The sequence below is a fragment of the Hetaerina americana genome, unplaced genomic scaffold, assembly GCF_022747635.1.
Source record: "Hetaerina americana unplaced genomic scaffold, ioHetAmer1.1.p SCAF_4, whole genome shotgun sequence".
NCBI classification, from domain to species: domain Eukaryota; kingdom Metazoa; phylum Arthropoda; class Insecta; order Odonata; family Calopterygidae; genus Hetaerina; species Hetaerina americana.
Window position 1 is genome coordinate 21463165 of NW_027286985.1, and position 19300 is coordinate 21482464.

The following is a 19300-nucleotide window of genomic DNA, read 5'->3' on the forward strand; positions in this document are numbered from 1 at the left end:
TTTGACATCGTTTGACTTGGTTATTCAGGGCTCATGAAAATATTAAAAACATGAAACACATCTCTAATTCATGACATTATTGCTTTTGGAAAACTAAAGAGTAGAGGTAGGCTAGGACCAATCCCTGAAACCACACAAAATAAATCACACACGTCAATGTAAAACAACTAATAACTTAACAATTACTGTCAATCAAAGATTCAAAACTGAATGTGACGCCACCTACCTGTATCAGACGAATCAGATCAGTTTTCTTTTTAGATTCTCCTTGATCTGAAAGTATTAGGCCAAGGGCAGATGCTTCTGGGATTGTACGAAAGGCTCTGAGAAAGTTGCTCGCTTGGCATGGAAAACCATGTGATATATCTAGCATGTGAAACAGGAATCCAAGTTCACAGGACAAGCAAAACTCTTTCTGACAGAGATGCGACAGAAGTACCGAACGTACTGGATCTAGGTAATGCAGTATCTAGAAAAAATGGAAATTTTTAGAGTGAGGAGGATTCTGAAAAATTTGCCGTTGTCGTTCTTAGACCAAATTTCCCAAAGACATACTCCTGCTTCATTATGCAAGTACAAAAAAAAAACATGCTGAGAATTTGAGTGCAAAAATAAACTAAACCACCTTGGAAGTAAGTAGCCACTGTCACCAGTCTACACCCAGTCTAGTGGTAAGTTAAATAGTTGATGAAAGAACCAGGAAAGATATTAATACCAGAAAACATTCAACTTGTTTGAGATATTTACCTGTAACATTGCATTGCAGTACGAATTAGGCAAAGTGGCTTCAAGGCCACAAAAACCAGTTCTATTATAGAGGTCAAAATCAAAATCATCTGCTCCCATTTTGGAATACTTCACCTCGATCCTACGGTACCTATAGAATTCGCATTATTAGTTAGTTTACTTCAGGTAATTTCAAGCTAGCAAAATATCATGCAGAAAAATTGTACATGAAACTATGATATCACTTAAAACAACAAATGGAATTCTGAAGAAATGCATTACCACCTTGATTGTTGAGTTTTGGGTGTCCTTGTAGAACTCTGAAAGGCCATATTATGACTAGAGTAACTTATTTAATGGTATTAAAGTAAAATAAAGATCAACGATTACATATACTGTGCTCAATGACTTCGGAGAATACATGGAATTTTCAATTTAATTTTGTGATGGTGATTTACTTAAAATATCAAGGGCATAATGCATTCAATATGTAATAAAAATAAAAAGCGTCCAAAGCAGTGTCATTAAGGTATTATATGGCAGTACAGAAATGGTGGTTATGTAAGGAACAAATAATTATGCAAAAGCTAAACTAACACAATAATTACCTTCTTGGAATAGTTAAAACAGAGCTTCCATCCTCGCCAATCTTGCCAGGTCTAGTATCATTTGAAAACGATTTATGAGTTCGACCACGTTTCTCCAATTTATATGGAACCTATGATGAAAAGTTGGCATATTTGATCACAATCAAAGTACATATTGCATGCCTTGATAATCTTAAAAAAAAAGAATATAATGCAAATAAACATTAAGTTGATACTACATAGATAAATTCTCAATCAGTTGATACAATTTAATCAAGAAGAAAATGTTTCTCTAAAAGAAGTATTTTTTGTATGAGAAGCAAAAACGATTATTGTGCGATTCGGTTGATATCATGGGAACATTAGTGTGTAGTAAAAAAGGGTTGTAAGGAATTCAGCAGCTTGAAGGTGCTTTGGCCCAAGCCTTGTTGTACAAAATTCATTGCAATACCATATCCTCAGGTAAATGACAATCAGTTTGCTGGGTATAGTAGTATCTATGTTCTGCAAGTTACAAAGTTTTAAAAGGGACAGAGCAAAGTTTTAGCAAAGAGTATAGAAGGGAATGTGATATTTGAAGTGAAAAACATCCCAGAAAAACTATGACACAAGCATTCAATCAGTTCTTGCCCATTACTATCAGAGAAATTATTGCTGAGACAAGAATTGATGCAGTCAGCTTTCTTTCTTGAATAGAGTTATGTTTCTAAATGAAATAATACGACCTTCAAACAGTGTGTCCAAATACCTTTTAAGTTACTTCATCATTGGGGTGGTAAGAAATGTAGGAGCGAAGGATGAAACAGATGGTAGATGGGTACACAGTTTCCATCACATCTCTAACCGACTGCGGGCATGATAGCATAAATTAGGCAAAAATGTTATAATAATAATTATCGTATTCGATTATTTTTGGCACAACTTTGTGCAATTTCATGTTCATTTAATGAAGAACACAATGCATTTTTCCACTGTTCTTTATTTTGGTGCTACTAATTTCAACACTAAGGCATCATCATCTGGTACAAATTAGTCAAGTCCTGATGCTTACCACTCCTCTCCTCCTTCCCATCAATGCTGATCATAACTCCTCATTTCCCCTCCCTCTTGCCCGCTCCTTCCCCCACAAGAATGGCATATAAATGGACCAAAACTTTACTAAATTGTACCTGATGATGACGTCTAAGCATTGAAACTAGTAGTACCAGAATAAAGAACAGTGGAAAAATACACTGCTTTCTTCATTTTATGAATACAAATTATCATTTTTCACCATTTTACAAGGAGAAAATACATGGCCTTAGAAATCAGCATCTAGGTAGATTTATAAATTAAATGGTCACAAAACTCTTGTTATGATAACCACTGCACATTTCAAAAAACATCTCTAGTATTAATTGAGGACTTATGGTATAACTAAATAACAGACAACCATAGGAGATCCCTGAATTGTATACTAAATGGACAAATTACAAGTGATGTAAATGATCACACTGTTATTTTATAAATAAAAGTGACTTTAAATTTGGTAAAACAATGCTCTTATATGCAAGATGTATGAACATGTCACTATCAAAACTTCATATAGTGGAGTTATTTCAAGAGTGACAATGACTGGATGTGAACATCAATCTAACTTTCACCAAGAAAATAGTTACTTTTTAGATGTCAATATTATGCATATTATTGCATTTTCACACCCTTTATTTAATGTTAGGAATTGAGTTAACTTTAAAAGACCATACACGTTTGGCAATTACAGATTACAAATTTTCTCTTCCCTGTGGTCTCCTGGTGATCCTTTATTTTGTATTGTATTGTTACGCAATTCAAAATTAAGATAAAATACTCAAAGGTCAACCATCAAAACTTACAAAGAGTGGTCAAATTGCAACACAAATCACTTTGACCAGAAGATGCCTTCAGAACTGGAGGTGAAAATTTTGTCAGCAAAATAAGGTACATAGTAGAAGCTTCTGGAAAGCACAATGAAGCCTTCAACAAATACATACTGTTGAAAGTTTCAGAGTAAATTATCACTATAAATATTAACATTTGGTTTGGAGTTTAACTATTTTCATTTGCCAGCATTGCTTTATATCTCAACAAAGGCATGGAATGGCATATCAATGTTCGCTCATGTTTTCTTTACAGGGATTTTTGGTACTGAGAATAATCTCTTGTTGATTATATTATTTATCTATCACTTCAGTTTACAAAACTCCACACAAAAGCTCTTTTCCATTAGAAACTAGGTTCTCTAAGTAGTACAGCCTAAAATCTAGGGAATACCACATACTCACTTGATTCCTTTTGCGATTTCCAGGATTAGGAGCATATCCAACTGTGCCTACCATTTTCATGGTTTGAAGAATTTGTGGGTCTATGACAGGAGTTCTCCTGAAAATGAAGATGCCTGTGGTGACACATCCTTTTCCTATGGTTCACAATGATTTATAAGAGAAATAAATAATTTTCAATATCACGTATAATGTAAACCAATGAAAAATTCTCAATGAAATGTTTCACACCATGACCTAAGTGTGAAATGTAGTTTGGGAAATATCCATAGTATAAGATATTATAAAATTTTTACTGTGATAAAATGCTATTGAAATTGTTCAAGAATTATATGACACTTCTGTACATAGTTTTAATTCCAAAAAAGCACGTCCAAACATATGAAATCATATTATTCAAATAAAACAGATTGCAAATAATAAATTTTTGAATGACATTGCTGGCCATTATTTGAAAAGAATTGTAGATGACTAAACCATATAACTGACACAGTACATAGCTAATTAAAAGTTGTTAACAACCATTGATTAGTGGCCGAGGATTTTGCGCAGGTACTTTGAGGACAACTTATTCAACATAAATCTACATTGGAATGAAATGCAATTATTGCCTATTATAATGGCACAGACCATAGGTATTGGGAATTCATTTTATGGTGGCACCCAAACTACACTTTCCAGAAAAAAATTCACGCAATCACCTTTCAATGAAAACACATAAGTAATTTTTGGAGTCATTACATCTTATCACATATTCACAGTAACCATTCCCAAACCATCCAATTATTAAAACATACAAAGACTGGGGGTAACTTGTAGGACTATTGGCTAATTGGTTATCAAATTATTACTGAATAATTTTTACTCTGATTATAAAATATGGTGAACACATTTCATGCCTTTACAAATTTTGCGTATGCATGATTGTCAAGAAATATTGTCTGCCCCTTAACGAAAAGAAATTTCACCAGTATTAGCTTTATTTAAATTCAATAAAATATTAAATTTTTAACTTAAAATTAAAAGTTAACAGCTAATTTTTATTTATTTAATAAAACTGTAAGTGGAAATGAAAAAGCGATTTTCAATGGACAAATTTGTAATGAAGGACTACTAAAAGAGAAAAGAAACATTAAAATTTGCACAAATATGGGATATTTTACATGTATCATCAAAGATAAAATTATAACTACAACATTCAAAGGAAAAATGCAAACTTTGCAATCTTACTAGGCCAGCAAAGTGGCACTTTTATGAAACTGGATTTTATGTTCTCAAAGAAGAGGGTATCCACTAAAGCCATTTCATGGGGAAGGCAATGACGTTTAAAATATGGCAAGAAAAGAGATGAAGATACCTACTAGATGACATCTGAAGAGTGTAGAAAAAAGTAGGAGTAGGGGATATGGAGAAGCAGTGAAATGTTTAAGATCATAAGAGGGAGAATGTTGGGCAGAGAAAGGATAAAGACTGTCTTTTTTCAATGGAATGAAAGCAGGCAGAAATTGCAAAGAAGTGAGGAGGGAGTGAACAACACTAGGTATATTACCTTGGAAGACAATAATTAAACAATCCTTCAGTTTCATTTCAATCAAAATTTAGCATGGCACATTTATTAAAAGTCATGGAAAGGTGAAATTGAACTTCTCATGGCCTTTTTTAGATAGACTAAATGACAAATTTTTCATGAACCATAAAGGGTTTTAGGTCCCACTAAGATGCTACTTATGCACAATTAAAGTAAAATTTGTCACATAGCCAATTTAAAGTTATAGTAAAATTGCCAATTTCCCAGGAATGCAAAACAATGAGACATTTCATGCAAGCATACATGGATAACTTTTACGATGACTGCAGCTAAAGAAATGTATGACAAAATATAAAGAAACAATAGCATTTTAGTCTCTGAGAATATCATAGCTCTCAATAGTTCATATGGATGTTCAATACATATGAACTATTAATGCCCACAAAAGAAACATTTCAATACCCTTCCCAAGGATGCAATTTCAAGGCAGAGGTCCTCAGTAATGTGTCGAAATTTCTAGTACGATAGTATAAAATACATGACTATAAATGAAAGTCACCTGAATGTTGGTTTACAAAACCTCTCAGGCCAATCGGAAAGCAGTGCCCCAGTGGAACATAGAGGAAATGGAACAGTCGATAGGGGCATATTTTCATCCAGAATGCTAATTGGTGGAATGCTTTCAACTGGATCGGCAAATTCTGTTTCCTGCGAGAATGAATTAAAAGATGCATGCGCTCCACCTGAGTTGAATAAATGAACTGAGCCACCACCATCCCCAAAGGCTAAACACTGACATGAGGATGACACATCAAATGTCAGGCACATTGCTCCACCAGTATTGACCTGAAACAAAAGAGAGAAATGGCATAAATATAAGACTTAATTAATCCATGATATTTTGAATTATACAGAAGTTAAACATGATAAGGTAAGCGGGGATGTTTGTTGAGGAAAACATGGAAGAGGGTAGAAATTAGAGAAAGCTGATGACTATTTCATGTGCTGAGCTGTTTGAGATTGCAATAGAAGGCTGGGTTAGATGGGAAGGAAGAGGAAAAAAGAAAATTAAGCCTTTTCAAATGCATAAACAGGTGTTTTAAGAATTATTAGAAATATTTCTTCTTCATAAATGCTTGAGAGCCTTACGAAGTTGCATAAGTTCTTCCGGGACCATTGAAAACCTAGAAAAATGCACACAATACCAATAATAATCTAAAAATTTGTACATTTTTACAGACTAAATAAGACTTTTGATGTACTAAAATCTTTAACAGTAAAACTATGATCAATGCAGCTACAATATATCAGCAAATTTTTAACATTTGATGAGCTGAAAATACTAAATTAATGGATTGCCAAATTTTTCCTTTGAATATTATGTATTTAAGTCAGCAATCTGGGATATGAGGGCACTATAGCTCATTTAGTTCCTCTTTGCTTACAACATTTAAAATTATTTGCACTTTTGAAGTTAATTAACTCAATTATGCATTCAAATATGCTTGGTTGGCAACAGTGCTTAATGGGTATGTTATTTTGAAGTGCACAACAAAATTTCATCTAATTTCTAATTCATCTAATTTGTAATCGGTTATTTGCCATTTAAACACTTACAGTACACTTCACTAGCTCTTTTGATTTATAGATAAATATCAGTAGAGAAGCAGTTTGTAAAATTTTATCTTTTAAATGACTTAAACAATATTTTCACTTCAAGTAAAAAAGTTAAAATTTGACTTACCATAAAACTATCATGAATTAGTTAGTTTTATTCATATTATTTACTTGAAAATTCCAAGTTGATTTCATGAGTCAGCATCCAAACAAACCTTATTTGATACGATATAATGTAGTGCCTTACATAGCTATTAAGTCAATATTTAAATCAAGAAAGCTTTAATGGCTGCAAAACTTATCTGAAGTAGAGTGTACAATTAAATAAAATAGATCCTCATCAAGGGTATGAAATATAAGAATTTTAATGTTTACTGACAAAAAAACTTTTAAAAAGTTAATTCATTTGGTAAAGAAAACCCAGGTTACAAATACGTTACTGTCTATTATGAGATCAGGATCCACAAAAAAACTCTGTGTATTCCTGCAGAAAGGACAGAATGATATCATCTGAGTTGAGAAATATTTATATTTTGTATTATTATTAGTGATCCACCAATTAAGGTATGTTTGGATTGGACACACCCTATACAATGATACAATTACTTGTTTTTCATAACAAAATTTTACCTAACATCGGACACTACAATAAGCCCCTCTTCAATTCCACATTCTACCATCCTCCCTTCATTCCATCCAGCATACCTATTCTACTTTTACCTCTTCCTTGTTTGCCTAATGTTTTCCCTTCCATCATACCTTCAACATCTCACAGCCAATCAAAATCCTGTGCATCTGTTTAGTTAGTTTAGTAGTATTATTTATGGGTGCACCACTACTTTTCAATCCCTTTCATTAGACTACTACAGAAATGGCAATCTTAAAATATCTATTAAAAGGCATGACATTAAGTAAGAGGATTCATAATTCACAGGAAATACATCTTAACAATGGACAACTATTAACCCAACACGTAAAGAAAGCGTGCTTTAAAAAACATGAAATTTAAAACACTTAAAAGTCATGGGAAAAGCATCATGTAAAAAAGTTTTCTGAAAAACTAATTGTAAACTTTAACTTAACTTAATTTTGGATTAGAGAAAAGGTATGCTAAATACAGAACCAATACATACCTGAAAAACACACATGTCTCCAGGTTGGGTAAGAGCAGCAGTGTCAACTAACTGGACTTGACCCAAATTTGAAACAATGGCAACCCTTGAGGAAAAGAGAGGCAAAAATCGAAGTAGAAGTGGGTCCAATGCCAAAGTAATAGGTGTCATTGCTCGCATCATCCTCAGGTCAAATGCATTCATAAAACGGTCAACTGCCATTACACCATGCCTATTTAAGAAATGAGATACATAAGGGTTTGCAGGGATGTAATCATATTCATGGAGCCTGCCACTACATTAAATGCCCATTGAATATTCCATTCTAGATTTACTGTACATATAGTTATAGTAAATACACTAATATGTATGTGTTTACCCATTACTATTTTAACTCATCTCTTATTTGTCTCTACCATGAATATAATTATATCAGAAAAATGCAGAAATTTTTTGTGAGAGATCTGAATTTATCAAAATAACTAATAACTTAATAATTATTTGTCATTTTATTGAATTGCCTTTAATTAACTAATCAATTCCCAAATTTTAATACATATTTATCTGAATTGTGCTTTGAGAATTTTCTTACACTAAAGGCTTTTCTTAAGTTCTAAGGAAAATGATAATAAATAAATTAACAAAATTCTTTGATTTCTATGAATTAAGAGGTACACATTAGCATGCAAAGCAGAATTATAATCTTCCACCACATTAGAGGTAATTTTAATGGAGATCTATTTCAATTTACTCGCAAAATAATGCTAGATTTATGGCTCTCTAATGTGTATAGAAGTCATTATCAAAATTTTGAACTTACAATTTTACCTAAGCAAACAATGCAAAATTAAAAACCTGGAGGACAACAAAATGTTTCAGTTACCAAGCACTGTATAACATACCTGTGACTACCTTGTGAGAGAAAATTTTCTGAGTAATGACTCAATAAAATCAAGCACAATTCCCATAACCCAAGAATAGATCATCAAATAGAGTGGATGGGAAGGAAACATACTCCCTCTAATGCCTCTTTCTTACATTTACAATTGAGCAATAATGTATCATCCTATTAGTGAAATGAATTCCAAAAACAATTAACTCTATGCAAAAATTAGTGAAAGAACCCAAATGTATTTGATAGTGACATGATTTCACTAAAATTATGAAAGAAAAACTCATGTATTGAATACAATAGTTTTAGATTAGGAAATGATCCTCAAAAGGAAGAAAATCATGTTTGTACCTAACATAGCATTTCTAATAATATATCTAATTTTTAAAGGTCACTGCATGAATGTAACTTTTTTAAATTATGTTAATTTCAATAAACATACATTAACTTTCACAAAAGAAGAAGAATTAATATACTACAAGCCATTGAGACAAAATGAGAGGTTTTACAATGGAGTTATCAGATGTGGGCATGGAGACGAATGATAAAGGTAAAATAGCCAGAAAGAAAAACAAACGAAGAAGTATTAGGCACGGTGATGCTGGAAATGCCGATGTTGAAAATTTTATTGGCAATGGAATGCTGAAGATTGTGATGGATGGGATAACGCTAGGCATAAGAGGAAGGCATACGAACAGGATGTGCATGTTGGACAGAATCAAGGGAGAAAGTAGGCATGTGGAATTGAGGGACAGTTTAATGCAGTAAGGGATGCCAGATTTGGTTTGGCCAGAAGGAGATAAGAAATGCATCATTGTTCAGTCTGGGTGGATTTAAGGTTCATTGTAGTGTAGGGTGTTTTGTTGCACTCTTAAGTGAAGCTTAAAAATGCAGCAGTGGTTATTAGGTGTGTCCAATCAAAACCTATCTTAAATGATAGTTAACAATTAACAGAAGGCATCCTATTCCACAGAATATTTCTAGGTACGGCAAATTTTACTATTCTTTGGAATCATCATGCATAAGGTAATAAGAAGGTTCATTTTGGTTATACACACATACAAAATTATGGAGAGGGGCCACTACAATAATTGAACATAATTAGTGAAGAAATAATGGCCTATCACACATGTATGTTAACTACTGCAAGGTCGCAAGTTGAAGTTATGGGAGGAGTTGTGAGGGAGTTGGGGGATAGGTGAACAAGAAAGAAATGGGAGGTAGGAGTTTAATGAGGGAGGAATAGTAAGTGTTCACTGCTGCATATTGTCACCTCAGGTAGACCATGAGGTGTGCATGATCATTCCTCATTTTCAATTAATATTCAAAACTTCCACTAATTGAAGCCTGAGGCATAGAGGGGAGTGGACAAATGATAATGCCATTATTCTGACTACATTTGTTAAAGTAACTTGGGAACAAACTCACCTGCTGGAGAAACCACATGTGACCAGCATGTTGGCATGGATATCTAAATCTGAAAGACTTCCAGTGTGAGCATCAAGAGTTTGCTCTACTCTTAGTGTATATGGGTCTCTCAGGTGCACCCTCCCCGCTGGATCACCACAACAAATGTACCGACCTCCACTCACTTGCTGGCGTAAGATGGCGCACCCATTCTCTCCAACACTCCTCTAGGGACAGAAATGGCTTGCTCACTAGAGATTCATGCATAAATCCAATTAAATTGCTGTCTTAAACTTAAATACTACTTTCTACTAGAAAACGACACACTAATCTACCAAAAGAATGGTTCAAGACATGAGAATCAATGCATTCTAAACCCAGCAGTGTGTGACATTAACACTTCAAGGCAGGGAAGACAATTAAAAATAATTCCTAAGAAGGTTGCTTTACAAATCACATGGTTGGGGCAAATCTAAGGGTTAATCAAACCCACGGTCTCCAGTCAAAAGCAGTGCAATTCTGGATAATAAGCATTATTTTGTGTTTGAATACGTCTCTGGTAGGCCTTGAGGTTCTGATAACCCCATTTTCAACTGGGTATCATGTTTCCCAGGACAGACCATAAGAGTTGGCACAACACATCCATAACATTGACCCAGATTATTAAAACGGAATGACATTAAGTATTGGAGGGAAAAATTAATGAAGGCCTCTCGAGCATAAGATAGGATATAATAGGAAATGCAGGAGCATGTTTTTTTATAGATGGCCGTCATTAAATATATATAATTCCATTTGACATCTATGGAGAAATTGATCATGACATGACAATCCCCTTTTATCACAACAATCCCAGGAACATGAAAACATAAGGGAAGAAGATTTCACGCATGTTTTACGAAGGAGATATAAATGACAGTAATGCAAATATTATTACATACTAGTTACAAATGTATGACCAACTATGGCACACGTCAGTTTTAATGTGACATGTGCCCACAACTAACTCATTCTCAACTGGCATTAAAGGTGAATCCTCACCATAGGGCAACAATTGAATCTAGGTGGTGTATTGCTAGCATCAAGATTTTTGTTAATTAAGTAACCAATATACTGAAAACATGGCCCCAACAGTTGCTTTACTAACAATTCAGGTCTCAAGAAAAGTTAATTTACCTATAGTTTTACTAATTTTGGCCGGAATTCATGAATTATGTTAGGGTTTTACCTTGTGATGGAATAGAGGGAAAGTTACATTTAAAGATCACCTCCAAAAAGGTTAAATTCAAAGCATAAATACCACATTGGTTTCTGTCACTTTGGCCAAGTCAAACTCTATCAACTTGTCTTGGTGACCACCCATTAGGAGGGATGTCGGGGATATCTGAAGCATGCACTGCATGTCCTCCATAGTTTGCGAACTATTATTTCAAAAGGAGAAAGAATGCATTTAGAACAGTTTCATGTACAATTTTTAGACATTTCATTTAATATATTAACATTTAAATAATGAATTCAAGAGTACATAATTATTGACCGCAAACCACATGCTTATTATTCAAACATTAAAGTACTTAAAAAGGACATAAAGTCAAGAAAGAGGAACTGTAGCAGACCCTTCCTATACGATAAACTTTTCATACACTCAGCACTGACATGACCAATTACTATAACTTTTAACCTGTATGTAAATATTGGAATTCCTCTTCTCATCTGACAGCGGAGGCTAGTTTGGCTCAAAGCAAGAACACCTGTTTCAAATGGGTGGATTTGGCGAACTTCTTGGGTGGTGTGTACTTGAAAAGATGTGTACTTCTGCATACCTAAACCATAATATGATGTCAAGTGACCCTGAAATTGCAAAGTAAAGGCAAAATTAAATTTTTAATTACGCAGAGATTAAACGATCAAAGATATTACCCTATTCATAAATAGGGCAGATGCAGAAAGGAAATCAACAGTTAAAGACAATGGTATATAACCCATCACTAAGATACTATAACCATCGGGATACTGGAATTGGCCATACAGGAAACCTTTGGCTTGTTACCAGGCCAATAGTAAGCGATGTTGGTTTCAAATGTTAACAAAAAGTTTTATATTTATAGAATATTTATCAGGGGTGCTACTGGCTTAAGAGGTTAATTTTAGGGACTTTTGAGCATAAAAAATTAACCAATTATTAACCTTTTTTGCCCAATTTAGGGATTATAGCAGACATAAATTTTCAAATATTAGAGCCAAGCAATTTTTCATCCAATCCAGTTTTAATTCAATGTGAACAACACTATCATATCATCTTTTTTGAAATGGGTAACATGTTTAGAAAGTATATAAATCAATGAGTGCAGTACTACTGTTGCAAAACCACTCAAGCCAGGTAATAAGGTAGTAATTCTTAAAAAAGGGATACATTGAAATTTGAAACACATTTTTATATCAACTTGAATAAATGAAACTATAAAACAGTCATCATTACCAAATAAGTCATTAAACTCATAGCTAAAACAAAATATATCATTCAGGCATTCAATCTCAGTGTACTGGCATAGCTGGCAGTTTTTAGGCTACACATTTCAGTAAAGAATCAATCATATCCATAAAAATAGAAGGGAGTAGTAAAGGCTGAACTACATAGCTAAATCACCATAAACATTTAATAAAAATGAAGACAAATCATTAGTTCAAAGAACTGAAGGAGATACAGGGACAATGACTTAAAGGGAGTGATGAGATAATGTGCACCAAAATGCACAAATTTTACAAGTAAAAGCCATTCATGTTGACCAGTTTATGATGTGCATCCATGCATTCAGCCCACCCACTCCTTAAATGGTATCACACACATCATAGGATTAAAAATATTATGCAAGTCAAATACATTGAGTTATGTTGGCTCTAACTGTGATGTCAAAAAGAAGAGCTAAATCTAAAAGAATTTTATTGTATACTAAAACAATCATCATATTTTTTATATTTCAAGAATGCACATTTGAAAACATGTTTTGCATACCACATTACAGATATTAGAATTGTCTTTCAAACCCAAAATATTCGAATAATTTCAAACAAAGTGTACAAATCAGTTTCTTTGAATTTGCCAAATTTGGATTCTTTCATCAGTACACTTTCTTAACAATGACCAACCCATTTTCATCAATGAAAACATAATAGCAAGACAAATGTAGAAAGATTACCTCTTCTCCTACAAATTAGGCAGAAGCAGAAACTAGATTATGCCCCTTCTCTTGATCTCTCCAAAGTTAATTAGGAGGAAGTCAAAAGGTAGCCCTGGCTTCTAAGTTATGACATCAGGATTCTGATGTAATGAAGATTAACCACAATAAAATCCATGTACTGAGATTCTCAAGAATTAGGATCGCATAGTTAAACAATTTTGGAGGGAATGAACTACAGTAGGTAGAGCATTTCACATACTCGAGTAATGTTTTGGAGGAATGAGTACATAGTAGAGTAGTCATTAGGAGGGGAATTGCATTGTCAAATGAAATTTTCAAAAATAAGGGAATAGGTCGCATGTAGGCTAAGTATGTATGCTAATAGAAGGTTAATAAAGACTTTAATATGAAGTACATGACTGTGCAGGTCTGAAACCTGTTAAATTAGAGACTTCTGGGATGTGGATATGAGGAAGAATTGGAATGTGGAAGAGAAAGAAGAAAAAGAAGAAGAAAAAAGAATTTGATGGGCAAAATCCAAATAAGGCAGGGAAAAGGTGGAAAAATGAATCAAGTGGTATGGATTGAAAAAGTGTGGAAGACATTAAGGTATAGCGGGGTGTCATGTGCTGTGATAGAAGGGAGGATGTAAGGTAACTGGCATAGAGTAAGGAAGACATAGACCTTTTGGATGGCATGGAGACAAAATGAAGGTACAAAGAATCGCAGTAAATAATGCAAGGCAAGCCACAAGCAGCCTACATGATATGTACCATATAAAGCTAGGAACTATCCAAAATTTACCATTAATAGGTAGACTTGCTAGAAAGAAAAAGAATACAAAGTTTCTCCTAGTAACTTCTAGTTCTATTTTTTCCAACATATGATGCAGCTGGAATTGGCAGTGGGACACTTTTCTTCATGCCCCCAAAACAATGGGGCTAAGACCAAGCTTCCCCTTCAATTTCCATGACCCACTGGACATTTCTGCAGTAGGCCTGAACTCTATTGAATTCCCATCAATTCCTTGTTATGTTAACTTATTTAATGCAAATCGTTTAATGTCACACCAAGATAAATAAATGATAGTATAATAATATGACCATACTATCAGATTTAAAAGTTTTGGGGGTCTGCACTCCCACTAGTAGGTTTCACCCTCATAGATCTATGGGGAAATGGATGCCCATGGGTATCCATGGAATGGGGAAAAATTCCAATATCAATAGCTAAATATATAAAATTAAAACAGGCATTCTAGTATGGTTTTCAAGTCAAACCTAGGATTGATAGAAATTTCCTCACAATATATTCAGCTGAAAAATTATTTGTCTATTTGTCACAAGTGTTATACTGTATCACACAGGTTTACAAATACTCTCCTGATTATAGGACAAGGGTGAGACAACTGTATTATAAAATAATAAATTTGAGCTGCAGCATTAGCACTTAACTTCTCTAACTTTCAACGGAAATTTTAGCAGGCAAAACTGTACACTTCATTAGGTAACAAGAGTTTTTGCATTAAATATGGATTGTATAATGCATTTGAATACCCCTTGGTTGCCCATCCACAGTAATTCTTCCTGAAGATCAAACGCGACAGCAGAAACACCAAATCGATCTCCGCCATCTGCAAGAACTGTGTGGGTCTCTTGAAATTCTGACTCAGTAAAGTTCTCCACAAAATGTTCCGAGACTGGAACAAAATCTGCACCTCCATAATGTGAACCGTCACCGTCGTATACTGTCAATGAACATTGCAAGAAAATAATGACATTTCTATCTTATCATTCATAAACTTTCAGATTGAAATCAAGAAGATACTCACGAAGTATTTCATCTGCGTTGGTGCCAGTAGGATCGTAATGACTAATCCCAGTAAAATCCATTATATACACTTAAATTCAGAATGTAAAGATGCATGCCTGAATACAATAACAGAAAATGACATCCGTTAAAAATTTTCGAGTCCAACATTAGTAACATAAGGCAGTCAAGCCGCAGTGATATTAAGAATACCACAGCCAGCGAGCACTCTCAAAAGGAAGAGTTCCGTACCTGGCGTGGGTCAATATGAAGCATTACTAAAAAGTAAGGAATAGCATATATCCAAACTGTAAATTTCAAGGGTTAAGGCCTTGTAAGTAATTACTTAATGGAGGCATGATTTGGAACCGAAACTGTAGGTAGTATTTCGTGTCACGTTAAACAATTGTACCCAAAAAGTATTCAAATGGGCAAATGGGTAGAATATAAATGATGAAAGCAAGAAAATTCTCTTGTAGCTGCAACTTAAGTGAGAGTTAATGGACCATTAGCAACCCCTAACAAATTGACCAATGCAACAATTATAAAGGGGTAGAAACTCACAAGCCCATTCTTAAGACTATCCTTAAACCGTAGATAACTCTAGGATCGACTTGGCATTAAATATATTACGAGGCAAATATAGTCCATATGAAGTAAAACCTGTAGAAATTTCCTTTGCTCACTCAATCTATTCCTTTCATGCTTTCACTTTCTGAATATATTTATTTGAAAACGACTATTGACTTCCCAGGAATAGAATCCTTACGAACTCTAAGGTACAACGAATAATGTAAAGGGTGAAAGTTAATGACTTTTAAAGGGATTCAAGAACGTAAACATTCAAAACAGCTGTTTATGACACTCATCATTATAGAAACAAATGACTTCACCTTTTATCACTGCGGGAAGTCATGTATTCGATGGTCACATTTCAGGAAATAACTGCTAAGTGTAATACTGCTAAAAGTTTAATTAGTTGCGACAGCTAATCCACTGTCCAACTTAAGCTGGCTTTGATCTAGCTTCCCTGACGTCCAAAACTTTCGATAAAAAATAGATGAAGGTCGGAAAGCTTTGTAGCGAGTAGCACCGCGCAATTGTGTGAGGGGTGCCAACGAGATAATTTTTGAATGGCGGTCCCGGCTCGTACTAACAACCCTCAAATATGGTCCTACGGGAAACGTTTTGAAGAATATGATCTGCACTTTCAAATCAAACATTTATGACCCTAAATAGTATAATAATTACATACCCGACTTTATTTGTCTGAGCGGACGCCAGTGAAATGATATTTTAAGCTATGATGTACTAGAAGTAGGTAATTATTTAGGTACCCTACGAAGCAGGGGCTTTTCTATTATGTCTATTTTCTATCGCCCACAATACCTAGTACTTCCTTGTTACAAATTCCCGTTACGATTTTATGAATTCCCCTCCGACTTTCATTCCTACCTCCAGTTCTTCCCATGTCTCTTTAATCATTTCCTCCATGCATATGCAGAACAGCACTGGTGATAATGGGCAACCCTGCCTTATACCTCTTCCTAAAACTGCCCATCTGGAATCTCTGCTCCCCATTCGCACCCGAGCAGTCTGAGACATGTACATGTTGCGGATTAGCCACCTGTCCATCCAATCTATTCCTATTTTCTGCAATATACTCATTACTTTTTCCCAATTCACTCCATCAAATGCCTTTTTGAAATTAACGAAACAGACAAATGCATCCTGATTGTATTCTATATTTCTCTCAATTGGTGATCTCATTACAGCAATGACATCATGCATACCTTCCCCCTTCCTAAACCCAAACTGATCATCCTCAAAGTAATCATTTGCTCTACTCTCTATCCTTTTGTTGATGATTCTGATAACAACTTTAGCTGTGTGGGATATCAATCTTATTTTTCTGTGGTCCTTACATAATGTAGCCTTTACCTTTTTCGGAATACACTTATCTTACAATGTCCTCTGGCCAAATTCCTTCATCATAGATGCCATAAATCAGTTTATATAGACTCTTCCTCCCACAATTTCCCATACCTCTTGGTAGTTCCGGAGGAATGTTCTCTACCCTCACAGACTTATTTGATTTCATCTCCCTTAAACCCTTTCTATCTCATCGTCGAGTATGTCTGGACTCAAGCTATCTTCATCTATGTCATATTCTCTGTCTATTTCTAACCTTGTGGGCCTAAGTTCTTTACAGTACAGTTCTCCTACATATATATTCCTTCCACCTCTCTGGGATCCTTTCTGTTTCAACAATTATCTTACCCGACTTCTCTCTAACTGTAAACACAGATTTTCCCTTCTTAGTTCCTGTTAGTGTTTTAACCTTCTTGTACAATGCACCACTTTCACCTTACCTATGCACTCTTCCCATATCCTCGCACTGCGTCTTCCACCATACTTCTTTTGATTTATTTGGTACCCATCTCAATTTATTATTTAACTCATTGTACTTCCTTCAGCCTAACTATTTGTATACATTCTATCATTTTCTTCTCTTATCTATCTTTCTAATTATCCGTGATCCATCGTTTCTTTGCCCTCTTCCCATTAATGGCTCCGATAGTTTCTTATGTACCTTTTGAAATCCCTTTTTTGATATATTTCCATTTTTCCTCGATAATAATTTGCACTTATCCCTGATCAATGATTTTCTTTACTGTCTGCTGATACTCCTTCCTTGTTAATTCATTTAATGTGTCTAATTCTATTTCCTAACCCGCCGCCCCTGTTATATCTTTTTGAAATGGACGATACACTTCATTACAACTAAATTGTGGTCAGAGTCTGCATCCACTCCCAGGAAGCTGTGCAAATTGATCAAGCTGTTCCTAAACATGTGCCTAACTGGAATATAATCTAACTGATACCTTTCTGGATTACCTGGCATTTTCCATGTATATCTGCGCCTGTTATTGTGCCTAAACCAATTATTGGTGATGACTAACCCCTGTCTCCTGCAGATCTCAACTGCTTTCTCCCCACGGTGATTCTTCGTACCTAAACTGTAGTCCCCCACATCACCATCTCTTCCTTTGCCTGCCGTCGCATTCCAATCCCCCATCACTTTCAAATGTTTTCCTGCAGCAACACACTCTATTATTATCTCTTACTGCTCGTTTATCAATTGCTCCTATCGACCTCTTCCTCCTTATGGTTACTCAGTGGAATGTATACCCAATCAAAGACCAAGTTCGTCGGTTTTGTTTTTATCTCTACTAGTAATAATCTATCCGTTACCTGCTCTATGTTGACCACACTTCTTCCTACCTCTTCATTTAATACTATGGCAACCCCTCGTTGGCTCTCGTCCCCGCCGCTGTATATTATTCTATAATTATCACTCCAGTAATCCCCGCTATCCTTCCATCTAACCTCGCATAGACCTAAAATATCCATTTTTTCCCTTTCCATCTCTCGCTTAACATTCTCCAGTTTCCCTGTCCTCATCATTGTCCTAACATTCCACGTTCCTATTCTAACTAATGTGGTCTTCTTCTCCTGCATCTTCTGTCCTGTTGCTGCTGGTTTTCCCCTGCAAGGGTTTCGTGGGATGACAACCGTGGAAGTCTTGACTCTCCCACAGCCAGGCACGATACACGGTCGATTAGGCTGAGTACCGTAGTTTCCAGGACTCATGTTCTTTATAGTGCCCATCATTTTAATCTTGGGAATGATAATTGAGGTGGTTTCCCGTTGCCTTCCTCAATAGTGTTTTTAATGCGACACCATCACTCAATGGCCGCCCCTTTGACTGGGGTCAGACACCTTTGCAGCCACCTCAATGAGGAACAGACACTGCGTGGACTACCTTGCGTCTGGCTCCTAACTTTCAATCTATCTGACATGGGTGACCCTACCTTTGCTGGGGGATGCTAAAAGTTACATCTTTATCCGCTGAGCACAACCCATCGATTACTACTATTTGTTTGCAATTTGACAAGAAGTCTCTAATCCATTTTATCATTTTCTCATTGATACCATAGCATTTAAGTTTGAGTAAACTTTTTTGTGCAGTACTTTATCAAAGACTGTTGGAATCCAGAAATACTGCATCAATCTGTGTATTGTTTTCTCCTGATCTCCGGGAGTTAAAAGACCCAATTCTTCTTTGCGATATCTGCTCTT

The 19300-nt window shown here is 35.0% G+C and overlaps 1 protein-coding gene across 1 annotated transcript in view; it reads right to left on the reverse strand.

Moving 5' to 3' along the window:
- The window catches only part of PAN2 (PAN2-PAN3 deadenylation complex catalytic subunit PAN2), a 34593-nt gene extending 18405 nt beyond the window's left edge, over positions 1-16188 (reverse strand). Inside the window, exons 1-12 of the mRNA XM_071590278.1 lie at positions 16051-16188; positions 15180-15276; positions 14905-15095; positions 11851-12020; positions 11470-11590; positions 10191-10396; positions 7892-8102; positions 5701-5987; positions 3617-3713; positions 1335-1444; positions 748-877; positions 227-469 (exon numbers count right to left, since the gene is read on the reverse strand). Coding sequence (XP_071446379.1) covers positions 227-469; positions 748-877; positions 1335-1444; positions 3617-3713; positions 5701-5987; positions 7892-8102; positions 10191-10396; positions 11470-11590; positions 11851-12020; positions 14905-15095; positions 15180-15240 — 1827 coding nt within the window. The 5' untranslated portion in view covers positions 15241-15276; positions 16051-16188. The remainder of the gene's footprint in view (positions 1-226; positions 470-747; positions 878-1334; positions 1445-3616; positions 3714-5700; positions 5988-7891; positions 8103-10190; positions 10397-11469; positions 11591-11850; positions 12021-14904; positions 15096-15179; positions 15277-16050) is intronic.
- Between the last annotated feature and the right edge of the window lie 3112 nt (positions 16189-19300).